We start from the raw sequence: 26,889 nt of genomic DNA on the forward strand, positions 1-26,889 counted from the left end.
CTGCATCTCTGGTCCATTTCATCTCCCCCATCTCTGGTCCATTTCACCTCCCGCATCTCTGGTCCATTTCACCTCCCGCATCTCTGGTCCATTTCATCTCCCTCATCTCTAGTTCATTTCACCTCCGCATCTCTGGTTCATTTCACCTCTGCTACATCTCTGGTCCATTTCACTCTCCCGCATCTCTGGTCCATTTCATCTCCCTCATCTCTGGTCCATTTCACCTCCCGCATCTCTGGTCCATTTCAATCTCCCGCATCTCTGGTCCATTTCACCTCCCGCATCTCTGGTCCATTTCACCTCCCCCATCTCTGGTTCATTTCACCTCCCACATCTCTGGTCCATTTCACCTCTGCTACATCTCTGGTCCATTTCACCTCCCGCATCTCTGTTCCTGCATCTCTGGTCCTGCATCTCTGGTCCATTTCATCTCCCCCATCTCTGGTCCATTTCATCTCCCGCATCTCTGGTCCATTTCATCTCCCTCATCTCTAGTTCATTTCACCTCCGCATCTCTGGTTCATTTCACCTCTGCTACATCTCTGGTCCATTTCACTCTCCCGCATCTGTGGTCCATTTCACCTCCCGCATCTCTGGTCCATTTCACCTCCCGCATCTCTGGTCCATTTCATCTCCCTCATCTCTAGTTCATTTCACCTCCGCATCTCTGGTTCATTTCACCTCTGCTACATCTCTGGTCCATTTCACTCTCCCGCATCTGTGGTCCATTTCACCTCCCGCATCTCTGGTCCATTTCACCTCCCGCATCTCTGGTCCATTTCACTCTCCCGCATCTCTGGTCCATTTCACCTCCCGCATCTCTGGTCCATTTCACCTCCCCCATCTCTGGTTCATTTCACCTCCCACATCTCTGGTCCATTTCACCTCTGCTACATCTCTGGTCCATTTCACCTCCCGCATCTCTGTTCCTGCATCTCTGGTCCTGCATCTCTGGTCCATTTCATCTCCCCCATCTCTGGTCTATTTCATCTCCCGCATCTCTGGTCCATTTCATCTCCCTCATCTCTAGTTCATTTCACCTCCGCATCTCTGGTTCATTTCACCTCTGCTACATCTCTGGTCCATTTCACTCTCCTGCATCTCTGGTCCATTTCATCTCCCCCATCTCTGGTCCATTTCACCTCCCGCATCTCTGGTTCATTTCAATCTCCCCCATCTCTGGTCCATTTCACCTCCCGCATCTCTGGTTCATTTCAATCTCCCGCATCTCTGGTCCATTTCACCTCCCCCATCTCTGGTCCATTTCACCTCCCGCATCTCTGGTCCATTTCATCTCCCCCATCTCTGGTCCATTTCACCTCCCGCATCTCTGGTCCATTTCAATCTCCCGCATCTCTGGTCCATTTCACTCTCCTGCATCTCTGGTCCATTTCACCTCCCCCATCTCTGGTTCATTTCACCTCCCGCATCTCTGGTCCATTTCACCTCCCGCATCTCTGGTCCATTTCATCTCCCTCATCTCTAGTTCATTTCACCTCCGCATCTCTGGTTCATTTCACCTCTGCTACATCTCTGGTCCATTTCACTCTCCCGCATCTCTGGTCCATTTCACCTCCCGCATCTCTGGTCCATTTCACCTCCCGCATCTCTGGTCCATTTCATCTCCCTCATCTCTAGTTCATTTCACCTCCGCATCTCTGGTTCATTTCACCTCTGCTACATCTCTGGTCCATTTCACTCTCCCGCATCTCTGGTCCATTTCATCTCCCTCATCTCTGGTCCATTTCACCTCCCGCATCTCTGGTCCATTTCAATCTCCTGCATCTCTGGTCCATTTCATCTCCCTCATCTCTGGTCCATTTCACCTCCCCCATCTCTGGTCCATTTCATCTCCCTCATCTCTAGTTCATTTCACCTCCGCATCTCTGGTTCATTTCACCTCTGCTACATCTCTGGTCCATTTCACTCTCCCGCATCTCTGGTCCATTTCATCTCCCTCATCTCTGGTCCATTTCACCTCCCGCATCTCTGGTCCATTTCAATCTCCCGCATCTCTGGTCCATTTCATCTCCCTCATCTCTGGTCCATTTCACCTCCCCCATCTCTGGTTCATTTCACCTCCCACATCTCTGGTCCATTTCACCTCTGCTACATCTCTGGTCCATTTCACCTCCCGCATCTCTGTTCCTGCATCTCTGGTCCATTTCATCTCCCCCATCTCTGGTCCATTTCATCTCCCGCATCTCTGGTCCATTTCATCTCCCTCATCTCTAGTTCATTTCACCTCCGCATCTCTGGTTCATTTCACCTCTGCTACATCTCTGGTCCATTTCACTCTCCCGCATCTCTGGTCCATTTCATCTCCCTCATCTCTGGTCCATTTCACCTCCCGCATCTCTGGTCCATTTCACCCCCCCCCATCTCTGGTCCATTTCACCTCCCGCATCTCTGGTCCATTTCACCCCCCCCATCTCTGGTCCATTTCACCTCCCGCATCTCTGATCGGTTTCCTCTCTGTCAGTTTCAGTCTGCAATGTCTTTAGTTGATTTCACCTCTCCAGCATGTCTTCAATATCCCCCCCCACCTCAGCAACCCCCCCCCATTGCAGGCCCTCAGTACTTCATGCCTGAATTACTGCAATAATAACTGGGAGATATGCCTACCTATGGACTCTCCTCACTCCAATCCATCCTCCATTCCTCTACCAAAGTAGTTTTCCTCCATTGAGGTTCTGATACTGTCACTCTTCTATTCAACAAACTCCTGTGGCTCCCTATCATCTCCATAATCAAATTTAAAATGCTTTGTCTAGCATTCAAAGCCCTTCATAACTTGCCCTCTGACCTTTCTAAGCTTTTCACTCCTGAAATGGGCCTAATGACATTGGCCTCCTGGTTGTTTCAGGTTAGTTATTAAATTTTGGGAAATGTATTAATTACAATACTGTTTAAATCTAAGTAGAGACTCTGAACCCAAAATATCATTCTGCTCCTAGTAACTTTCTAGTACTGCTGATGGAATTTTGTATTCCCCAAAATCCTTCAAGAACATTCTTATTCAGGGTCTACTCAAGTTTGTGTTTTGGGGTTCCCATCAGGTAATTCATATGTGACTCATGTAATAACTATCAAAATCCTCATCTGGGAAAGGGAGTCACCCCTTCTTTCCATCTCTCTCACTCTCTCAACCTCATTTCAGGTTTGAGCTTGTTCTCAAGAACACAATAACACACAGTAAGGTTACTAGCAGCTATGGGTTAAAAGTCTTGGAGAAAACATCCTTGTAAGAGATGGAGGAGGGTCAGTTCTCCTTAGGCTGACCGGGATTTCCACAGCAATGCAACTTCCCTTGCTGCTCTTCTTCACAGTGAGTTCCCAGAACACCTTGAATTCAGAATGGAAATAAGCTTTAAAGAAAAGCTTTAAAGAAACTGAGAAGCTTTGATAATGTTGAGGCCAAGATAGAGGAGAAGGCTGCAGGCAGTCTGTGCCAAAACTCCTTACCACAAGGTCCCTCAACTGGCAGCTCATTTCTATTATTGTCTTAATGGCTGAACAGCCACTCTCCCAAGTCAATGCCATCTACCATACCGACCAGACATGCAGGGAGGCATGAGTGAGCAACTATGATGTCCAGGATGTCACAATAGGGATGGGCACAGTCAACGTGGTGACAACTTTCTTAGCTGTGATCGCTATGGAGCTTTCAGGGAGGAGGCTGCTTATTTGATTGACTTCAGTGTTTACTGCCTATTGTTAACAGTCATCCTCTCACTATAGGACACCTTCCTATAAACATTGCATGTGTGTTTTCCTGTATTGTAGGTCATTCCATTGGGCCCAGTGTCATTCATTATCATTGAAATCTTCCTGCAGTCATCCCATCCACTTGCATTATGGTCAGAGGCACTGTCTATTGGTTCTCCAGCTCACTGTGGGGCTGAACTTTCCCTTCATTCAGGAGGATCTGGATGCCTTACAGCTTCATTATTTTTTTGTGTGGCCTGTCTCCTCACTAAAGTTTCTACATACTTCATCAGCCCAGAGATCAAGATTAAGACATTAATGCAAGCAGATTTTTACCAAGATTAATAAGGTTATTAAGTTAAGGCAGAAAAAAGAGCAACTATGGGATTTCAAGCCTTCCGTTTCTCTCTAGTAGTGCCTGGCCCACACTTATCAACTTAGAATTGGGTCTATCTGGAAACATGAATAGGTCTTGTCCAAACTGTGGCCTGAGACTCCAGACACCTAGCAAACTGAGGAGCAGCTGTGCCTTGGACCCATAGAAAGATCTGGATAGTCCCAGTCTAACTTGAGCAGCAGCTCCTTTTTGACTTCTCATCATATGGACTTTTATACTGAAAACTATCACCTTGGAGAGATGACGAGCAAAGTTTGGGGACCTTCAGGCTAATCTTGCTGAATCAGTTTCTTCCTTCCTGTCACATTCTGCCCTGGAAACATCATCCTTGGAAAATAACACATAAGAAACACAAATGCACCAAGACAAATAGATGGTTGAGGAGAGTTCAGCTAAGTGGGAGAATGGAGAAAGGCTCAAGAACTCTAATCTTAAATGGTATTTGTTAAGGAGAACTCTAATTTCTGCTATGTACTCATTAAAGAGACTGAATCATTTAAAAAAAAAGATATTTCCTAATAGTCTTTTGACACAAGGCACATCTTCCAAATCTGGGATATTTCTACTGACAAGTGTCCTAAGCCTGGAATGCCTCCCCCCCCCTCATCTTTGCTTCCTGGTTTTTCTCAAGTCCCCATTAAAATTCAACCTTAAATCAGAAGCCTTTCCTGATGCCTCTCAATGTGACTGTCTTCCCTTTAGTGATTGACTCCAATGCACTCCATCTATACCCTATTTGTATTCAATCATTGGCATGTGGTTCCCCTGTGAAGGCAGGGACTGTCTTTGGCCAGCTGTGCTTGGCAGAGAGCAACACTTCATCGCATGTGTGTTGACTGTTCTACGGAGAATAGACTTGCTTTTGTCTGAAATCGTTTTCTTCTCAGTCCCTCCTCTTAGTGCTCTCCATAGTTCTCCACAGGCACTAGTCCAAGGGGGAGAGCCAGAATTCTTGCTCCCCATGATCACATGCAGCCCCTCCTCCTAGAATCATTGCTCACTGACTTCTTCTCTGAAGTTCATTCACCTTATATCTGCACCCAATCAAGATTCTGATAGTTGTTGTCTACAACCCTCCAAATGAAGGTGGAGAAAATCACATTCCGTCTGTCTGTTACGAATTTATGCTACACAGCCTCCACTAGGCCTTCACTGCTGCCAGGCAATCTTACTGTAGCCCCCTCATCAGCTCACTCTCCCAAACCTCCTCAACCCTCTCCAGACCTGCCATCACTTCCCTCCCCCCGCCCCACTCTCTCATTTGAGATCTTCCCTTCTATTTTGCAGAAAAAGTTAAGGTCATTCACCAGGGGCTCCCTCTCCTCCCCTCTTCTTCATCTATCATTCATGTGCCTTAAGCCCCCTCTTCCTTCCCCTCTGTATCCCATAAGATGGCCTGACTCCTGACCAGGGCTGACCTCTCCACCTGCATCCTTTGTCCCATATCATCACCATTTTAATGCTAATCTTCAATCTTTGTCAAGAAAGACAATTCAAAGGGAAGTACCTACTAAAATTTTTTAATAAGTGATGATGTCATTTGATTTAGAAATTTGTTTGCTGTGTGGTGGGCCACCTGGAGAGGGGAGATTGGATGAAGGTGATCTCTTGGGAAGCTAGGACAGATGATATGAAAATGGAAAGAAGGGGTCTATCATTCATAGAAAAGGCGAGAAGGCACATATTAGTCAGAAAACGCAGAGGTGATACACAGACAGGAAAGGTTCACAGAAGGAAGAGAAGGAATGGATGATATGCAGAGTATTCTCAGCAAATTTAGACATGATGTTGTGGTGCCCACACATGTCTCTATGAAACAGAGAATAAAATGTAAAACCAAGTGTGTATCTGTGGCTGCTGTTTGACCTTCATTCTCAGAGGACCAATGATATCAGGAGGGGGATGTCTTAACTCACAAGTGGGTTGGATTTGAGTGAGGCAGGAGTCTAGTGGCAAGACATGTGTCAGGATGGGTGGTCTGTGGGTGATGATGTCCTGACAAAAGAGAATGCAGGAGGGATAGGAGAAGAGTCAGGAGAATGAGAGATACCCTGCATACTACCAAAGCTCTCCCAGGGAAGGAATGGAATGGAGGAGGCCAAGACAAGGAAAGCAGATGTCTCTCTAGGTGATATTTCTTCATTGACTTGTGTCGTGTGTGTGTGTGTGTGTGTGTGTGTGTGTGTGAGAGAGAGAGAGAGAGAGAGAGAGAGAGAGAGAGAGAGAGTTGGAGGAAAATTGGGCTACTTGATAGTGATAAGAAAAGGAAAAGAAGGGGAAAAGGAAAAGAAAAGAAAGGGAAGAGGGGGGGAAAGGAAGGCAAAGAAAAAAGAAAGGAGAAAAGGGAAGAAAGGAAGGGAGAAAGGAAGGAAAGGGGGAAGGGGAAAGAAACATGGAAGCCTTTTTTTAAAGTTTTTGCAAGGCAATGGGGTTAAGTGGCTTGCCCAAGGCCACATAGCTAGGTAATTATTAAGTGTCTGAGGCCAGATTTGAACCCAGGTACTCCTGACTCCAGGGCCAGTGCTCTATCCACTGGATAGATGGATAGCCATCCCCATGGAAGCCTTTTGAAAAGCAGCCAAGGCCAGCAGAAATTTGGAGGTAGATACCAACAGACAGTTTTCAAACTAACTGTGCCTTTGAAAACACCGATCTGAGATTTTCTTCTGTCCCTCAACATGCTTGTATTTGTTGACATTTGATACACAGTGAACACATATGTGTTCTCATATGACACAAATGTCTACAGCAGACCATGCACAGGACAGCTTGCTGGGGATAGGGGAAGAGGGTCTGTTGTGGGGCCCTCTGCTGGGCTAAGGCCTCTGGGGGTGTGGAGGGCTGTGGGGCTGGGCCTATCTCCTTCCCTTCCCATGTCTCCACTGCAGGCTCCCTCTGTCATCCAGACTTGATGATGTGGTTCATCAGATTAGGCCCACTTGTGCTCCCCAATACTGGGATTGTGGTTCTGAAATGGGAAGCTTGGGGGTGGGGAAGAGGAGAGGAAAGCTTGAGAAATGAGATACACAAGTTTCAAGATGTCACTGGAGTTTATTACCTAGTCCTAGATTAGTGATTAGTGTCTCTGGAGGCAGGGCAGGGAAGGTCTGGGAAAGCCTAGGACCCCTCTTCCCCTTGGGCACTATGGCTAAAGAGTCTGGGAAGAGGGCCGGCCTCACTGGCTCATCTGGTTCCAGGTGGCCAGGTCTGGCTACCGGCAGTTCCGAAGTAGAGTCCCGGCAGGAGTGAGTGGCAACTGGGGGCCACGGCTGCCCTTGTGGACACCCCAATCATCCTTTGCCTACAGAGTGTCCCTCCGGTGTGCCTTCTTGTGAATGACCAGCTGGGACTTCCAGTCAAAGCTCTCCCCACACTCCCCACACGTGTGCTGCTTCTCACCCACATGAGCCTTCTTGTGAATGACCAGCTGGGACTTCCAGTTGAATGCCTTGCCACATTCTTGGCATTGGTAGCTTTTCTCGCCTGTGTGGCTTCGGCGATGGCTGCGCAGCATGGCCAGTTCTCGGAAGCCTTTCCCACACTCGCTGCATCGGTAGGGCCTCTCTCCCGGGGCCAGCCTTGGTTTGGCCTTCGGGTCTCGGGGCTCCCTCCTCTCCTCGAGTTGGCCAGCGGCTGGGCCCGTGTGGGATCTCTGGTGAATGACAAACACGGACTTCCAGTCAAAGCCTTTGCCACACTCGTCACAAACGTAGGGTTTCTCTCTTGTGGCTGGCAGGGTGTTCATCGGGCCTTGGGGAAAGTAGCCTTTGTCCCTCTCCATCCACAGGGAGGCCTGCTCCGGGGGAACCTGCTGAGCTACTCCCCCGGGGAGGAGACCCCCACGGCTGGCTCTGCCTGGAGGACTTTCCCAGGCCACCGAGGGGGCCTTTCTTTTCCTTCCAGGACTTCCTGGGTCTGTCAGAGTCCAAAGGCCTTGCCCGGAACCTGGACATGAGCCATCTCCCTGGACTTGTTGCAGGTGCTGAGACGCCTGGGGCCTGGCACCATCCCTGGAAAGGCATTCCTTGTGGTTCTGGCTCCTGCCGCCTAGCCAAAGAGAAAGGCTTTAGGGACAGGTCTGTGCTCATTGATGACTTGTCCTACCCCACACCCCAACAAAAGGGAAGAGGGAATGTAGGCCTGGGGATCAGTGCGATGACAGAACTGCCCCTTCCCCTCTAAAAGATTCAGTAAACTGGGAAAAGTATCCTGTCAGGGGTCGGGGAGCCAGATGGTGAGCTCCTGGAAGGAGCGCCCACTGCTGGCACCTCCACTAGAGAGTCCAAGCCATCCAGCCAAGCTCAGGGGTTGCCTTTGCCTTAGTGGGGACAAGGAGGTGGAGGTGGGGTTGGAGGGGCAGAGCAGGGCAGTATGTGGCCCTCCTGACTCCAGCCACCACTTCCGCAAGGTTCCCATCTCTGAAGCCTTTCTCAGGCCCACCTGGGGGGCCTATGCCTCTGAGCCTGGCCTTGTCCTCAGCTGCTGCACACAGAGTCGGTCCCCAGGGCTCCTCCCCATGCTCCTTCTGGGCCTTGGCGTCTGGTTTGGGGGCAGAGATCCCTGTCACAGAGAGGAGTCGGTCAGCTCTTCAACAGCAGTCACAGGAATGAATGACAATTAACAATAATCAAAGGACCATGGAGGAGAATGGCACAGCTAGTAAGAAGGGGTTTGGACCAGGGTGTCCAGGACCCAAAGCTGAGCCTCCTTTGAACAAGATGCCAGTCGCTATGGACTACCATCACCTTCACCTTGGAAAGGGGTCAGCCCTGGGGGCTTCCAGTTGTATCAGGGTCCCCTCTATCCCACCTGCCCCCCTCCCCTGGCCTGCTCCAGGTCGGGGTGAAGGGGGAGGATCAGAACTCAATTGAGTGTTAAAGATGCTCCTGTATCATGAAGCACCCTGCGGTATGTCAGGGAGTCCAGAGACTATCAAAGGGTTCTTCATCTTCTAGGGAGCACAAGGATGAGAGTCTGAAGCCTTCCAGCATGGAGACCAGAAAAGGGGCCCAAGGATGGATGGGTGAGCAACCAGCTGGAGGAAGGGCTGAAGGAGCTAGCAGGAAGGATGGCAAAATGCCCCCAGGCCCAAGAAATGAGGAGAGAGCAGCCTGGGATTTTTGTGGCCTAGACTGCAATGGGGTGATGAGAAAGGCCGCCAAAGGCACAGCCTGGGGGGAGGGGAGGGAGGAGAGGGGAGGATTGGGGCCCCAAAGCTATGCTCACCTCTTTCTGTGTCCCCATGCCTGCTTAGCACAGGGATTGTCACATCAGAGGTACCAAGTCAAAGATGATGGGCACTTGCTCAAAGCAGGGGCCCCTCCTCCCCCAGGCATCTCAGGGTCAAACTCTGGAGAAGATACCTCTGAGAAATGCCTGCTGCCACTGTACAGGTTCCTCCTGGCCTTTTCCCCCACTTCTTCAACCTCTGACCTGTCTCCCAGGTGGACATATCCCCAGGCTGCCACCTGAGGCTCCTCTCCAGCTACACAGGCTCCCCAGACCTTGGCTGAATCCGGGATCTGCCCAGCCCAGGTAATGACCTACTTGTGCGCAGGCCCTGTACCACACAGACGCACAATGACACACAAAGATATGCCCACATGCACAGAGGAAGCTCCAAAGAAATGTTTCATTCATTCATTCATTCATTCATTCATTTGCTGAGAACTGGCTCCCTAGTGACCCAGTTTCCCTAGCTGCTGCTTCATTCAGTGTCAGCTACCCCTGCCCTCACTCTCCTTAGCTCATCAATGTGGTGGAGGGAGCAGGGTGGGATGTGGGGGGAGAAAGCAGTGGGAAACTGGAACCATCTTTGCTCCCCCATTGCTTCCAGATTTTCCTTCCTCCAACACTCAGTAATTCTTTGTGGTTCATATTGTTCACATCTACCATACAAGAACCTACAGATCCCTGGACTCATCCCTTCCTTCCTTCCTTCTTCCATGAGTTCACTACCCTGACACAGCTCTTCCTCCCCAAATCCTGCCCTCATACCAAGGGACTTCAATATACAAACATTAACTTTCCCTCAGATACCCACACCTCTTAGTTCCTCAACCAGCTCATCTCCACCCACCCCAGCCACACAAAAAGATGGTCACCCCTGGACCATGCCATCACCTACAAATACAGAATCTTAAATTCTCTTATCCCACTATAACCACTTGGCTTCTCCCTCTCCCTCTGGTTCCCCTTACATAACTACTCTTCATTCTCACCAAGACCACCAATTCCTTACCTTCTCAGTCTACCCCCAAGGGTCTCCCCTGCACTAGCCACTCCCTCCTCTTCTCCCCTTCTGGAGCTCTTGGTGAACCAGCTCAACTCTACCCTGTCTTTCTCTCATGATTCCCTCAACCTCAACATAGCCCTAATCACGTATCCCATGTCTGAGACTAGGATCACTAACACCATCCATCTTCATGCATACATACATGATGGTGGAGGAAATCACATTCTTACTGTTGACTATAATTTTTATGTGACACACCAGGGCAAAATAGGATGTGTTCAAGAAGGACCAGTACCTCTGATCTAAGGCCTGCTTTCCATCCATCTAATTCCCCCCTATGACTCCAAGAAGCTGTAGCATGCCCAGGGGCCATACCCTGGTAAAATATTTTGGCAAACAGAATAAACCAAGCTGAAGGAAACTGAGGGGTCTAAAATCCTTCAGTAAGCTAGGGGGATGTCTACCCCAAGCATGTGAAGGTTTCCTCGATAGAATGGGTGGATGAGAACAGCTTGTTCCAATGGCCATGAAGGCAACTGAAATAGGGGCTGTGGAGCACTTAGAGCTTTGGTTGTACATTGAAGTCTGCTTCACTTAAATCCAGTCTATGCTTGAATCAAAAGACTTCACACATACCATTTAACCATTCCTGTCTCAAAGTCCTGTGGCAACAGACAAGTGAGGAAGCAGCAGGTGTGGATACAATAGGAGTTGTAGTCACAACCTTGTACATGGGCAGCCCAGGTCATAGGGTCATTTCCCCACTGAAAGGAGCAGTAGGATTCAGTAGCCCCCTAAGTGATTGAGAACCCTTCTAAGGATTGCACTGCTCCCTTCCTGGTATGAGGAATGGGCTAGAAAAGGTGCCCTAAAAATTGTCTGCTTACCCAGCCCTGGCCTGATTACCATGGCAGGCAGGGATTCCACCTACACAAAACACAAAAAATGTACAAAAAATTCTTCAAAGATGATTTCACTCACCATCAGAGCATGGAATGTGTGCACATTCACAGAAAACACAAGATCCAATAGACCTGAAAGATGAATAGCTCTTGTTGCAAGTGAACTCAGCAGATATCATATCCAAATAGCAGCCCTGAGTGAAACAAGGCTGGCAAATGAAGGCCAGCTTCCTGAAGTCAGCTGGAGACACGTTTTTCTAGAATGGCCCCAGTGAAGGGGGAATGCCTTGAATCTGGGGCAAGTTTTGCAATAAAAATTAATCTAGTCAACAAGTTTGAATGCCTCCCCAAAGGAGGGCATGATAGGCTTGTGACAATGAGATTGCCACTTCCAGGAAAACAGCACACTATCATCATCAGTGCCTGGGCTCCCACCATGACAAACCCTGATGAACTTAAAGAAAAACTTTATGAAGACCTGGGGACCCTTACCATCATTGTACCAAAAGAGGACAAGCCTATAATTCTGTGTGACTTTAATGCTAGAATAGGCTCAGAGTACCAGACGTGGCAGGGAGTCCTTGGGAGAAATGGAGTTGGAAATGCCACAGCAATGATCACCAACTACTGAGGACTTGTGTGTCTCATGACCTCCTCATCACAAACACACAATAAAACTTTCTGGATGCACCTTCACCACAAATTTGCTATCTAATAGTAAAGATGTGATTATAAGGAGATGACACAAACAGGCTATAAGAATGACAAAGGCAAAGTATGGTGCAATGTTAGATAGATCACAGACTCATCCTCTCCAAGATAAATACTCACATTTACCCTGAGTGGTGGCCCCAAGGCAAAAAGACCCCAAATGAATTAATGTCAAGAGATTAGAGTGGTTCTCCAAGCAGAAACAGTCCAAGTTGCTGACTTGGAGGGAAAACTGAAGCAATAAACAGTTGGCAACAGTGGAACAGAAAATGAGTGGGCAGCTTTCAGAGGTCTGGAGTACAGCACTGTGTTTGCTCATCTGGGCCAGAAAACTCAAACATCAAGAGGGCTTTGATGAAAATAATGGGGAATTACAGAAGCTGCTAAATAAGAAACGAGAACTCCACAGGGTTTACCAGTAGGATAGTTCATCCATTTCTAAGAAGGCAGAATTTAATTCTATTAAAAGCAAAGTTTAGAAAGATGCAGGATTCTTGATTCAGTAAGAAGGAAGATGAAATTCAGTTTTATATAAAGAACTTTTATGATGTCCTGAAGGCTATTTACAGGTCAAAGCCATATGGTGCATTCTCAACTACTCAGTGCTGATGGAGCCAAATCAATTAGTGATAAGGTCACGATTGTAGAGAGATGGGCTTAACACTTATATAGTTTTCTCAATAGACCATCATCAATTAATGCTGAAGTCACTGACCATTTACCTTAGATTGGAGTCGATCCCTTTATAGCTGAAGTTCCAAATGAAGAAGGTTTTGAATGCTATTAGGATCCCTTCATATGGCAAGGCACCTGGTGCTGATTCTATTCCAGCTAAGATCTACAAGGGGACCTTGGGCAAACCATTTAACCCTATTGTCTTGCAAAAAAAAAAAAACAAAACAAAAAACACAAAACACTGACTGAAAATTTCCATGTTATATGGCAAGAGGAGGTTCAAGCCTGCCTCTATAAGGGTAAAGGGAATAGACAATCACAGGGGTGTTTTTTTCTCTTTTATTCCTTGCCGGTAAGATTCTTGCCAGAGATAGACTGATCTTTCACCTGGAAGATGGTCATCTTCCTGAGAGCCAGTGTGGCTCCAGAAAGGGTTGAGGAACAGTTGATATAGTGTTTGTTACCCAGCTACTCCAGGAGAAATGCCAGGAACAGAACCAAGGTCTGCTGCATATCAACATTTGTAGATCTGACCAAATTCTTTGATACCATCAGTCATGAGAGCTTATGGAAAATTATGTCAAAATTTTGTTGCCTGGAGAAGTTCATCAGTATTATACATAAGTTCCATGATGGCGTGCCTGCCTGGGTTCTGGAAGGTGGATGATTCTCTCGATTTCCCAGTCACCTGTAGAGTGAAGCAAGGTTGTAGCCTTGTTCCCATGCCTTTTAGTATGTTTTCAGCCATGTTCTCAAATGCCTTCACTGAGGATGAACATGGTCTCAAGGTCAGCTACTGCATTAATAGCAAATTCTTCAAGTTGAAAAGGCTGCAAGCAAGACCAAAGTGGAAGGAGTGTTGGTGCATGGCCTTGCTTTTGTAGACGATTGTGCCTCAATGCAGCCTCTGAAGCTGAGATGGGTACTCCATCAGTGAGTACCACACTATCCTTATGTAGAACCATGACTACAGCAACAGTTTTGGATATTGTGGACAAGTTCTCTTACCTTGGCAGGGACTTTTCCAAGGAGGTTCACATTGACAATGAGGTTGACACATGCATTGCCAGAGCTAGCTCAGTGTTTGGGAGGCTCCAGAAGAAAGTGTAGGAGAGAAGAATTATTAGACTGACCTCCAAACTGAAGGTCTCAGTGCTGTTGTACTGACCTTATTACTATAGCCTGTGAAACCTGGACAGTCTACCAGTGCCATCAGGAAACTGGATTGCTTCCATTTAAATTGTCTTAGGAAGATTCTGAAGGTCACCTGGCAGAAGATTCCAGATACTGAGGACCTTTCTAGCTAAACTGCAGAGCATTTCACCATTACTTCAGAGAGTGCAACTATGATGGGCTGATATACTCTTGGCAAAAAAAGACTTATTTTATGTAGAACTCACACAGGGCAAGCGCTCACAATGGGGTCAGAAGAAGTGATACCACGACTCTCTGAAGGTCTCTCTTAAGAATTTTGGAACTGGGGGCAGTTAGGTGGTGTAGTGGATAGAGGACCAGCTCTGAAGTCAGGAGGACCTGAGTTCAAATCGAGCCTCAGACACTTAATAATTACCTAGTTGTGTGACCTCAGGCAAGTCACTTAACCCCATTGCTTCAAATAAAAATTTAAAAAAAAAGAATTTTGGAATTGATTGGGCATCATGGGAGACACTGGCACAGGACAGTCCAGTACGATGTACCCTCATCAGAGAAGGGACTGAGCTTTATGAGGAAGACAGGACTGAAGTAGCTCAAAGGAAAATGAGATGCACCAGGTGCTCAAATGGACAATTTGTGCCCCACCTGTGATAGAAGATCCCTAGCTGTCATAGCTCTATCAGTCAGACATACTCTAATTCATCTCTAACATAGTGATGTCATTTTGGTCTTCTTCAAGAACCGATGTTCCATATACCCACTAAGCCCTCACTGCTGCCAGGTAATTCTACTCTCATCTGCTCATTCTCTTACCCCCCCCCCAGCATTTCTTCCAAAACTCCTTCCTCCCACTATATCAACACTCTGCTTCATAATTTATAAAAGAAACTGAGGCTGTTCACCATGAGTTTCCTCTCCTATTATCATTAAGGTTCCTTCTGCCCCTCTCTCCTCCTTCCCCCATCTCCCAAGATGAGGTGGTCCAACTCCTGATCAAAGCTGAACTTCCACCTGCTCAGGTGATTGTCTTCTATCCCACCTCTTCCAACAGATTGCTCCCCTCTCCTGGTTCATTTCCTACTATTTAAGGGCCTACCTGAGTCTTCCCAATTCCAGGCATTCTCTCTGGCTGTTTATCCTTCATGTTTGGCATGCTCTCCCTCTTCATCTCCACCCCTCTGACTTACGTGGCTTTCTGCCAGGCCCAGCTAAAACACCACCTTCTGGGAGAAGCCTTTCCAGATTTCCCTTCATTCCAACACACAACTTCCCAGCTGGCTTGTACAAGATAATTGTTGGATTGTGATGTTCCCCCTTCCCTCTATTAGACTGTGAGCTCCTTGAGACCAGGGACTTGATAAAGTGCCTGGCAAATAAGAGGAATTTAATAAAGCATGGAAATAAGCATTTACTGTGCGCCTACTTGTACACAATATACAATATACCTATAGCATGCAAAACACTGGGCAAATATGATCTCATTTGATCTCCAATAACCCTAGGAAGAGGATGTCGTTTTTCCTATTCTACAGTTGAGGTAACTGAGGTAGACAGAGGTTCAGTTACTTGCCTAAGGTCTCACACAGCTAGTGAGTACCTGAGGACAGATTTGAACTCAGGTCTTTCTGTCTCCAAGTACAGTCCCCTCTCCATGGGGTCAGTTAGTTCCCAATAAATGTTCCATCCATTCTTCCAACCATGCACCTGATCTAAGCCTCAGTCCCACCTGACCACCATACAATAACCACAACTTTCATTTTTTAGACCTCCCTATACCTGCTCAAAGAGTATTCAACATTATTCAACAGTAATTTCAGTCAACATTCATGAAACACTTCCCATATGCTTAGTGCAGAAGAGACAAAGACAAAAGTAAAGACTCCTCTGCTCTCAAGAGACTTCTAAGTCAGGAAAAAGTTGAGGGTAGAGAAGAGGGGGGTAGGCACACCAGTTGTGAGGCACAGCTTCAATGAAGGCCAGGAGGTGTGAGATGGCCCAGCACTCACAGACAACAACCAGTTAAACATGTACATGGTTCGGTATATGGATGACAGGAAGTAAGTAAAATTAGAATGGTGGCAATGACAGCCTGCCAAGTGCCAGGCTGAGAAGGATGCTTCAAATCCATTATTTAGGACTGCTGGGCAGCTTTGTGGACAGAGGTACCAGGAAGTGACATCATCAAGAAAAGGGGCCAAGAGAGATCAAAGTCAAAGGGTTGAAGAAAAGATATGAGGGTGATACCTAATATCTCATACCTCATCAGCAGGCACTGATGCAATGCCTACTTCTAAGATGTCTCAGAAGATGAGAGTCTAGGCCAGAGACTGAGGGAGAAAGTGGGACCAAAAGAGAAGGGCCCCGTCCAGAGGTCACCTGGGCCATCATTAAGAAGGTGACAGGGATGAAACAAAGGAGAGCTGAGGTTCCACAAAGCATTTAAAAACAGGGTTTCTAAAAGGCTACAGCATAGTAGGGGAATGTTTGTACCACTTTTTAAAATTAAACACAGATTATTTTAAAACCAAGTTTAAAATAATCAGCTTCTAATGGTGTTTTTCTTTTGTGTAGGGAAATGTCGGGAGTCTGTTGATAACTTTGCTAGTTCATATTTTTCTAAAGAGGACCTGTGGGTTCAAGGAACCCACATTTGGGTTTCGAATAAAGTCTTTTAACCATACATTCCTTGTCTCAATTGAGATGAGGACTGACAGACTGGATGCATGGCAAGCCTGACTTTCTCCTTACAAGTAAAACCAGGAACTAAAAGAAAGCTAGAACTCACAGGTTCTCCAAGCGGTGAAGGCAGAAGTAGGGGCTCCAGGGAAAGGTCTTCATTTCATAAGGACCAAAAGAGCATAAGACCAAGAAATGTTATGAAAATTTGGATGAGCTCCTCTGTCCCTAATGAATTATCTGTCTTGAGGGCACAGGAGGGAGAAGCATTGGAAATAAAGTCATTGGGCATTGAGAAATGAGTACCAAAGAGTAATCTGCTCCTGGGAGCCACCTGCCAAGACACCAGGTATTCTGTCTTCAGAAGAGTTGGGCACACTAGACATAGCGAGGACTAAATATCACAAAAAATAAAATGAACTACATTTGATCGACCAAAAAAAACTTTGTAATTAGATCCAAGTCGTTTCAGGATCATCTAAGAAGGGAGATCTGACCAGTCAGTCAATTAACAAACATTTATTAGTGCACAGAACTGCTCAATGAGAAAGGGATAGGGGAACAGATGCTAACTCTGCTCACCACCACTCCGCCAGAAAAGAGAGGGTGAGACAAGAAGTCAGAAATCCTGAGTTGTGAGTCTCCACTCCTGAAGTCCCTATGAGATAATGAATGACAGGATTCTTACTTTCATCGTTGTCCTTCATTCTCAAAGACCACCATAACATCAGGGAAGTGATGCCATGACAAGCACATGAATTGGATTTGAGTGAAGGGGTGCTGGGCTAAGTCACCAGTCTCACTTTCTTCTCCAGAGCCATCTGGCTCCATTGGCCAGATAGGAATTGGGTTAACTGGAGATGGCATTGTTTTCGAGCAAGTGACTTGCCCAATATCCAACATTTGAACTCTGATCCTCCTGACTCCATGGCTGGTGCTCTACCCATTGAACCACTTAGCTGCCTTTTTTCTTCATTAATGATTTAGCCATGGCTAAATCACCATGATAGCAGAGGCTGGTGCTGGAGGAATTGAGGAATAATGGACAATGCACACCACATGACCTGTGGAAGGTGCAGCTGAGACCTCCTAAGATCCTTTCAGTGGAGAGGCCAAATCTGCCATAGCATTTGGGGTCAAGGACATGGGAGTCCCACCTATCCAGTATGCTACTGCTCTCTGCTCATCCCTCACGTAAGACACTCAGTGGGGTCCTCAGGATGCTGAGGCAGCCTTTTCTACTTGGGGCCAGCCTCTTCCTCACAGCTCTAACTGCTGCCCCCAATGGTTCTGCAGAACGATGTGATCCGACTTCCAAATGACTGCCCTTCTGAGCCTTGAACAAACTGTCATTGTCCTCATTGTGTCTGCCCCAATCTCTTCTCCAGATTAACCTAGTGGAGACCAATCTCTCTCCATTAAGTAAGATTAGTCCTTGGGACCATATACAAGACTGGGGCCAGAATTTGCTGCTACTATCCATCCACATGGGCATGGTGCCCAAGAACCCGTTTCCCAACATACCATCCTCTAAGAGTGAGAAACCCAGAGCATCCCCACCAAGTCAACTCAACTTGAGCCCTGGGGCGTGGGTGGGGGTGTGAGGGGGAGGCTGGCACTATTTCAGGGAATCTAGAGGAGTCACAGGGAGAAGACAGAAGTCTTCCTCTCTCTCAGAACTTCATGGGTAGAACTGCCACTGGATCAAAGTCATCTTTGGGAAAGAGGATAGTGGTGACCACACTGCTAAGTCACCATCTGACGGAAAGGTCAGAGGAAATGATAAATTGTTCCTCAGTTGCTAGTCATTCTTCCTGGAGTTCAGTACCAGAGGACACTGTCCTCAAGGTACTCCTCAAAACTGGGGTCTCCTAAGTCTTACACGGTAGAAGACCTTGGTCCAAGGGAGGAGAGGGACAAATCTGGAAGATTTCTGCTTGGCTCAGGAAAGCTCCCTGCCATCTTAGATGGGTTCTGTGACCACAAAGTGTGGATGGAAAGCTAAAACCCCACAAGCAGTGAGATCTGCAGAACACGCCATGCCCCTCACACCCCTCTCCAAGAGGAAGCTAACCTTGCTTACCGCAGGGCACCCTGAGCCAATCTCTGACCCACTTGATCACTCCTCCATGAATCAGCATCTCCAAGGCAACTTCTATGGCAGGGGTCATCTGGCCATGCTAAAGGACCTCCAGGGAAGGCTGCTCCTCCACCCACACACTCTAACCCACCCCCATGTGATGGTGGCGCTCTTGGGCAAGCCCCACAGAGCTATGTGAACCAAAGGATGGCTGTTGGCAAAAGGAGCCAGCCTGTCATGCCACTTCTCCAAGAGACACTGACCCACCCCCCCAGGCCGGCAGGTCTGGCCCAGCAGGACCCAAGCCCTGGGGGGGGAGGGGCTACACCCCAGACACACTCATTGACCCACCCAAGTGGAGCTGGAGAGACAAGCAAGTATCACATACCCAGTCTCCTCCTGGCTCAGCAGTAAAGGCTATCTGAGCTTTTCTCTCCACAAAGGTGCCCAACATTGCACGTAGTTCCAAGTTGGGGAATCCTGAGGCCTGGTTCCAGCCCACCATGGCTGCCCCTGGTCTCCCCATGCCACAAGTTTGTGATTCTTGCTGAAGACCCTGCTGCAACTCTCCTCTCTTGGCCCCATCACATGGGGTCTCTGCAGCCCCTGGCTTCATTTTTCAGCAAGCTCCAGTTTGCAGACCTCCCACCAATCTGCTCTCACACCTCCCAGCCTTTGGATGATCCATCCATACCCAGCCCAAAGAGGAAGACTTGTCCTTACCCAGGGAGACCACACTGCCGTATTTCTCCAGCATGACGTCCCAGTACAGCTCCTTCTGGGAGGGGTCCAGCAGGCCCCACTCCTCCTGGGGAAACATCCCTGGATCAGAGGCTGCCTAGTATGGGGCCTGGGGGACTAGGAAGGAGGATTGAGACTTGCCCAGGCCCAATTACAGAGAAGATGGCAGTCCTGGGGTCAGAGCCTGGTTTCTACAATCCCAATTCTACAATTCGTTGGGTCTGCAGCTTCTGCATTTCAAGAGCCTTCGGTCAAATGGATGGCCAACCAGAGGGACTGAGAAAGCTGAGGACCACCATGGAGGAAAGGATCACAAGCCACTGCATAGCCCAGGGGACCCCAGAGGCCCCCACGAGACTGAGGGGAATGAGACCACCTTCCTGAGGGGCCCTGGGGAAGCAGCAGCCAAGAAGCACCTTCTCCTGTGTCCTTCATACAGCCCTGATTAACCTCCCTCCCCCTGCCATGGGCCAGACAAGGGGCCAAGCTCTGCCGAGGTCACAGTTACTACTCCCTCTTCATTTCCTTAGCTCCATGGGTATCTGGCAAGGGTACCCTGGGTCCTCTTCTCCACCCACTCCAGGGGTTCAGACTCCTCCCCAAGCTAAGATCCAATCTACTGCTAAATCTTGCCATTTCTGCTCCACCTCTGGCCTCCAGCCCCACTTCTCTCGTCTCACAGCAACCCCACCCCCCCGCTGCTGCCAACAGTCTAAGCCTGGGACTCCCTCTCGTTAGCTCTGGAAGACCATCTCAGTCCAGATTCAACTTCTCTTTCTGGCCTCCGTCGACACTGATCTCCATTTACCAATCAGCAATAAACATTTCTCATGAGCCACTCTGGTCCCCTAGCAGTGCATCCAAGGAATGCACCAATTATTCCTCAGAAGGGGTCTAAAGGGGGGAGCAGCACAAAGGGAATAAATGTAAACACAAGGTGGTTCAACCAAGGCAGTGGAAAGGGCAGGAAAGGCTTTGTGTTTGAGGAGGGTGTTTCTAGGACTGAGGGAGAGAGAAAGCTGTTCATTTTGGACTGGGTCCAGCTGGCAGTATCCAAGAGGCTCAGGAGAGACCAGTCAGACTGTCCTGCTATCACTCTCTTAGCCCCTTAAATAGTTCACTGCCCTGCCCAGGAGAACACCCCTTCTGGATCTGCCTCCATTGCCAGCATTGCTTCAACCCTTGTCGGGATGCAGGCTCTTCCCATCACGAGTTCCCATCCATCCACGGTACTGCCTGTGCCCACCACGCCCCCAGATGAGACCCCTCCATGAGTCTTCATTGGTCACTTCATTAGGTGACTGGAAGCCGTCTGTGTGGTGGGCACTGGGGTGACTGAGCACTGGTCTGATGGCCCCTGCAGCCTTTCTTCCCTCTCAGACCCATGTTCAGAGGCTTCTCCACCATCTGTCTTTTCCATTGGTCCCAAGGACACCAGCCTGGTGTCAGCTCTGGTCTGTTGACATCTGGACAGATACCGGCAGCTCCCACTCACCCCCTACCACAACTCAGACTCAGGGGACCTCCAAGGAAACTGAGGCTCCAGGAATTGGAAGCCTTCTCCAGTTCTTCAGCTCTCTCAGTCTACATGGAGGGATTTGAAGGACTGGCTCACAACATACACCAGTGGGTGCTCTGCCTTTTCTGGACCTGTGGCCGCACCCCCACAGGGCACCAATGGAGATGCCGAGGTAAAGGGCAGGGCAGCACTACTGGAGAGCAGAATCTTGAGCCGTGGTTGCCCTGGACCCCGACCTTGCCTCTGTCCCTGTCTGTCACTAGTCTGAGCCCCTGACCCAGCACCAAAAGCAGCAGTGACTTGCCCAGGGTCACATAGTCAAGAGAAATGACCTTCATGTCAGAGGCAGGGCTTAGTCCAGGTCTTCCTGGGCCCAAGGACAGTTTTCTGTCCATTAGACCCTTTGGCATAAAATGACAATGGGAATGTGCCCAGGACCTTCCTCAGTGGGCACCCCCTCCTCCGGCCAGTCAGCAGGGCCTTGGTGGCTGTCCTTGCTCTTCTCCAAATGTAACAAGTAGTCATCCAGGCTTTTCCACTTTTGTGAGCTCCCCGAGACCCAGTTCCCTGGCCTCCCTGGACAGCGCTGGTGGCATCAGAGCTAGTTCCCCCCTCCAGATTCACCAGGAGCCTCTGGCTTCTTCCCCTTCCTGCATGGCTCCTTTGTGATTCCTGCTGTGATATCTGCCACCCGGTCAGTCTGCAGACCCCTGGACACAACCCTTCCTTCCTCAGTGACCTTGACCCCTTACAGAAATCTTACCTGCATACCAGGGAACTTCAACATACATATTTACTCCCAAACCTCTGAGTTTCTCAATTCTTCAGCCACACACAAGACGGTCACCCCTGAATCTTGCCCTCCCCCACAAATGTAGCCCCTCCAAGGTTGCTCAGCTCCATGCCTAGAACACTGAAATCCCCTAATCCCTCCATAACCTGTGGCTTCTCCCCTCCCCCTCTGGCTCCCTTCACATGAGGGCTCTTTATTCACCCCCCCACCCACCCTCTGCCTCCTCTTTGCCCCATCTGGACCCCTTGGTGAACCAGCTCACCTCCACCCTGTGCTTCTCTCATGAATCCCTCCACCTCTTTCCAAAACCCCAGTCATGGACCCCAAGCCTCAGCCTCCCACCATTTAGTGCCTATACTCCCCCACACGGGGGTCCACCATAAGTTCATGCAACACCCCCCACTGGGCCCTCACGACTGCTGGTCACTCCTGCTCTGCCTCCCCCATCCACATCTCTCCCCAACATCCCCTCCCTCCCTTTCTCAGCCAAGACCCTGCCTGTTCATAAAAAAAATGGAGGCCATTTGCCAGGAGCTCTGTCTCCTCCCATTGTTCAGGTGTCTTCTGTCCCCTCCTTCTTCCCCATCTCCCCTGAGCAGATTGCCTCTCCCATCTCTCCCCCATCTTTCATCTCTCACTCATAGACTACAAACATGCCCACGTATCCTCCATCCCCACCACTTCTGCTGTCCTGAATCTCCTCTGCCCCTTGTAGCTCAACCCCAAAGCCTTCACCTTCCCTTCTCCATCTCCCTCACCCCTCCTCATTCCACCCATTCTGCCCCTTCAAATGACTAGGGTCTCGTAGAGGTCAAAGCCAATGGCCTCTTCTCACAGCTCTGCAGCCTTGGACACTGCCAGTCACTCTTTCCTGGATCCTCTCTTCCCTCTAGGTTCTGGAGTCACACTTCTCTCCTGGCCCTCCCCCTCCTCCTTGCTCCTCTGATAGCTCTGTGTCTGGATCTCCTTCAGATCCACCCTCCAATCCTGGGGGTTCCTCTGGGTTTGGTCCTGGGCCCCCTTTCCTTCTCCCTCTGTACCCCTTCAGTTGGAGATCTTAACCTCTCCCAGAGACTGTGCAGGCCACACCCTGCTGCCCTCTGATCCCGTATCTCCCATGTTGGGAGAGGAGGCCCAAAGTCTAACTCATCATCTCTCCTTCTACCTCCCCCATCCTCCTGCAGTCCCCCTGGACTCCTCACTCTCCCTCACCCGACCCCCTTGAAGCTCCATGGCCTGTCCACCTTACCTCTGCTGCATCTGTCTTCTGACCCAGCCCCTACCCCAGAGCAGACCCTCATCACCTCACATCTGGATGGCAACCACTGTTGGGGGACTTCTCCCCCTCCAATCCAGCCTTCATTCAGTCACTTGTGTAAGTGACTCTGTCACCCTCTGCCCAATGCATTGTCGGCCTCCCAAGTCCTCCTCCCCTGCTCCAACCTCCATCTCCATGCTCCTCCTCCCAACAACTGACCTCCAAGCTTCCATCCAGTCCCCCCTCTAATCACTATCACTAATCACTAATCCTATCACTGAGTGGACCCAGGGCTCCTGAAAATGGTCATTCCCATATCTATCAGCTGTGGGGTTGCCCTCTCCACTCCCAGGAAACTGAGGCACAAACTGTGGCCAGTGACCCCCGGCTCAGAAATGGCAGCAGTGACCTGGAAGCTGGGTCAGAGGACACTCATGGGCCTCCTCTGAGGCCCCAGGACAGATCACTGGTCCAGAATCCCAAGGCCCATTCCCTGGGTCTCTCCTATCCTTCTATGGCTCCTCTCAGGTGCACCACCACAAGTCAGCCAGACCAGAGGCAGAGACTTTCCTTGGCCTACCCTGAAGCCTCGATTACCAGGAGAGGTGATAGGGGGAGAACTGGAGTTCAGATTCTGAGTGGAGTGGAAGGGAAGGAGAGAGGGAGGGAAGGGCTGTGCCCAGGGCCCTGCCCACCAACAGAGACGGAGTCACCTAGCAGAGCTCACCTGGTATCCTGAAGGCAGGAAGGAGGCTGCTGGCTCGGGCTGGGGGCCATTCCCATCCTGGGGAGTGGGGGAAGCTGGGGAGGAGATGGGAGGTTCAAGGCATGGCCTGAGGCCTCCCCACGTGCCCTGCCTGGATGGCTCCAGGGGCAAGCAAGAGGGGGCCCAGCCCAGCTTGTCCATCTACTCCTAAGGGCATAGAACCCGGGAGCCTTCCTCCTGCTCCTGCCATGACAAAGGATGGAGAGTGAACCTGCTCAGCCTAGCCCCTGCCTCAGTTGGCCTGGGCTCCTCCCTCCTCCTCCCCCACCTCTAGATCTTCCCCTCTAAAGGTCAATCTACTACCCCCAGCCCTAGCCCCTCTACCACATACTCATTCTGTGAGGCCCACTGGGCTCCTCCTTGACCTCTTGGCCTGCCTCCTCTTGGGTGTCCACTGGGGGTTTCAGTGATGGCTCCTTCTCCTTTGGGACTTTGCTCAGGAGGCCCTTGGTGCCCACCTGGAGGCCCAGGGGCTCAATCTTCGCCACAAGTCCTTCCTGTCTCAGGATACGGCCCATGATCTGAGCAATTGGGAGATGGGCAGAGCCCTAAGCCTCGCTGGGGCATCCAGCCACGGCTTCCCCCTTGGCCAGAGCTTCCATGGGCATTGTGGGGGTTGGACCCAAAGCTTCCCCCTTTGTAGACCTAAGGAGAGCATAGGAGGAGGGGGTCCTGTCCACCCTGAACCCCACCCTGCTTTCCCCAATCTGCAACCCCAGCCCCACATCCTGTCCTCACCCACAGTCTCACCTGCCCCCCCCCCCCAGCTTTGCCCAATGTCACCCACCACCCAGCCTCACCCACTGCATCAGCCTGGCAGGGTTCCTGTGCAAGCCTTCCATCAGCACCACCACTTCTTCAGCGCTCTGGGGACCCTGCATGCGCACCCAGGCCTGGATCTCCATGGGGAGGATGTTGAGGAACTGCTCCAGCACCAGCAGCTCCAGGATCCGCTCTTTGGGGCTGACCTCCGGTCGGAGCCAGAGATCACAGAGCTCCCGGAGGCGACTCAGGGCCTCCCGGGGCCCGGCGGCCTCCTGGTAGCGGAACCTCCGGAAGCGTTGGCGGGAGGCCTCCGGGCTGGCGGGGTCCCCCTGCGGGCCCGAGGCCCGGCCCCGGGCCGCCTCCTTCTCCGGCTGGGGTCCCATCCCCGGGCCTGGCGTGGCCGGCTTCGGTACACTCTCGCGGGGCTCCGCTCTGCAGGGCCCCCTGAACTTCGGGCCCCTGGCCTCTCTCTCCTCCCAAGGCCGCTGAAGGAGGGAACGGGAAGACAACAGGGTCGTGGAGGAGAGGTCTGGCCCTGCCTCCCGCTGCCAGTCTGCCCGCCAGCTGGCGGGGTGGGGGGCTGCCATCCAACCTCCTCAACGTTCCCTGAGGAACCCCACCTGTCCCTTCACGGAGAGCCCCCGGGGGCAGAAGTAGGTGGGGTGGCCTGATTCCCCCCAACAATCCTTCTGTGTCGGGGGGCCACCTGGGAGGCCTGGGCCAGCTGGCAGCCCCCCTCCCGCTTGGGGCAGTGGGAGGGGAAGGGGCGGCACGGGGCGGGTGACGGAGCCAGGGGATGGGGGAGACCCCCGGGGGAGACTAGGGGGCTGCATGGGGCGCGCTGTCCGGCGGAGGGAGGGCGCAGGGGTCCGGCCCGGGCCCCCCGCTGCGGCCTGGGCACGGAGGGGGAGGGCCCCGCGCAGGGAAGCGGGCAGGGGGCACTCACCAGGCCCTGGTGGGCGTAGGCGCGGTCCCCCCGCTCCCCGGGGGCGGGAGCCCGTGGGGGGCCTCTGGAGGGGGCTCCCAGGGACATGGGCCCCACGGCGGCGGCCTCCGAGGGGCGCGCTTCCTCCCGGCTCACAGAAAGGGGGGACGCTGCGGGGAGGGGGCCGGGGCCTTCCTCGGCCTGTTTCCGGTTCAGGCCCCTCGGGGGGCCTGCGGCGCCTCAGCTGCCCGCTGCCAGCGCGTGCTCTCGGGGTCCGGGGTCTCCAGGTCTCGGGGGGTCTCCCCGCCCCCCTCCCGGCCTGCACCGGCCTACACTTCCCGAAAGGCGGGCCGAGCTGCGCGCGCAACCGCGCCTGCGCGGACGAAAGCGGGGCCCAGAGCGGGCCACAGACTACGTTTCCCAGAAGGCACCACGCCACTCCCTCCCCCCACGCACACCCCCACCGCTGCGGAGCCCGTTTCCCTAGGCCGCAGCGGGCTGCCGAGGGCTCTCGGCGGACCCGGCCGGGCCGGAGGGCAGGTGCCGGCCGCCCCCAGCCGGCCCTGGGCGCCCGGAGGCCGCAGCCCGCACACCGCGCACTCACCAGATACGTGGGGGCCTGGAGGGAGGGAGCTCCCACTGCGCATGTGCGCCCACGCTCGCGGCTCAGGGGTGGGCGGGACGCACGGGAGCTATCAGCCAATCAGAGCCCGCGGTTCTCCTCCTCCGGCCGGCTCCATGGAAACCGCCGGCGCGTCCGCCCCGCCCCCCGCGTAGCCATGACTACCGCAAGGCGTCCCCAGCGGTGCCTTCCGGGAAGCAAGGCGACCGCGGCCCCGTCCTCACCCCCACCCCGCGGGTCCCCGGAGCCAGCCAGCAGCGCCCCAGAACGCACCCGGCGGAAAGGCCCCGCCTCCACGCCCGCCCTCCTCGGGGGCCCCGCTCCGACCCCTCCCATCACCTGCGGACCACGTGCGAAGCGGAGGACTCGAGGTCAAGGCTGAGGCGGGCCCCCGGGGGCCCCGGCCGTGACCTGTGGCGAGGGCCCGCACGGCGGAGGGGCCCCCGGTGCCACGCTGCCAGGGGACACCCCCGGACGCTCCGCCGCCGGACCTGTGGCCTCAGCACCCTGTTGGCTGAGCGAGAGCTGGGCGCCGCAGTGGGGGCTCCGGCGGACCCCGGCCCTGGCACCGCAGGGGTGGGCAAGGGACGAGGTGGGGAGGACCCCAGGGGGAGAGGAGCTGAGTTCGGGCTGTGCCCCGGACACCCAGCTTCCGATGTCCGCAGGCGGCCGGCCCGAGGCTGGAGGCCCAGTGAGCGGCGGGCAGCAAAGATTTACTTGAGAATCATCGGCACAGAGATTAAATCCGTGGGAGCTGATGACATCACGAAACGAAGCACTAGAGGGAGAAGAGGGTCCGGGACAGAGCCCCGAGGGACATGATTTGGAGGGGCCGGCCTAGGAGAGGACAGAGGAGGATTGGTCAGAGAGCTGGGAGAGAGAAGGGAGGGGGCCGTCCTGAAAACCTAGAGAGAAGAGGGGATCAAGAGTGTCCAAAGTGCAAGGACAATACGGTCTGAGA

At 51.7% G+C, this 26,889-nt stretch overlaps 2 protein-coding genes and 1 pseudogene across 4 annotated transcripts in view; 2 read left to right on the forward strand and 1 right to left on the reverse strand.

Moving 5' to 3' along the window:
* LOC141510747 (uncharacterized) overlaps window positions 1–2,508 on the forward strand; it is a 33,597-nt gene extending 31,089 nt beyond the window's left edge. The window contains 1 exon segment of the mRNA XM_074220273.1: window positions 2,483–2,508. Within this exon segment, the coding sequence (XP_074076374.1) occupies window positions 2,483–2,508 (26 nt within the window).
* Window positions 2,509–2,839: 331 nt separating this feature from the next.
* Window positions 2,840–5,348, forward strand: LOC141510763 (solute carrier family 2, facilitated glucose transporter member 5 pseudogene; annotated as a pseudogene).
* Window positions 5,349–5,377: 29 nt separating this feature from the next.
* ZNF446 (zinc finger protein 446) lies at window positions 5,378–25,963 on the reverse strand. Of its 3 annotated transcripts, none has more exons than XM_074220186.1 (7): window positions 25,911–25,963; window positions 24,417–24,866; window positions 23,948–24,137; window positions 23,578–23,651; window positions 19,263–19,347; window positions 8,546–8,665; window positions 5,381–8,152 (listed from the first exon to the last, which is right to left on the reverse strand). In XM_074220186.1, exons 2-7 carry the CDS (start codon window positions 24,762–24,764, stop codon window positions 7,407–7,409), a joined length of 1,563 nt encoding a protein of 520 aa, XP_074076287.1. In that variant the 5' UTR covers window positions 24,765–24,866; window positions 25,911–25,963; the 3' UTR covers window positions 5,381–7,406. The 3 variants fall into 3 exon arrangements, with proteins under 3 accessions (XP_074076286.1, XP_074076287.1, XP_074076285.1); XM_074220184.1 differs by lacking the exon at window positions 25,911–25,963 and adding an exon at window positions 25,328–25,747 and having other exon boundaries at window positions 5,382–8,152; XM_074220185.1 differs by lacking the exons at window positions 8,546–8,665; window positions 25,911–25,963 and adding an exon at window positions 25,328–25,750 and having other exon boundaries at window positions 5,378–8,152.
* Window positions 25,964–26,889: the final 926 nt, after the last annotated feature.

Source organism: Macrotis lagotis, chromosome 1, assembly GCF_037893015.1.
Source record: "Macrotis lagotis isolate mMagLag1 chromosome 1, bilby.v1.9.chrom.fasta, whole genome shotgun sequence".
Lineage (NCBI taxonomy): Eukaryota > Metazoa > Chordata > Mammalia > Peramelemorphia > Peramelidae > Macrotis > Macrotis lagotis.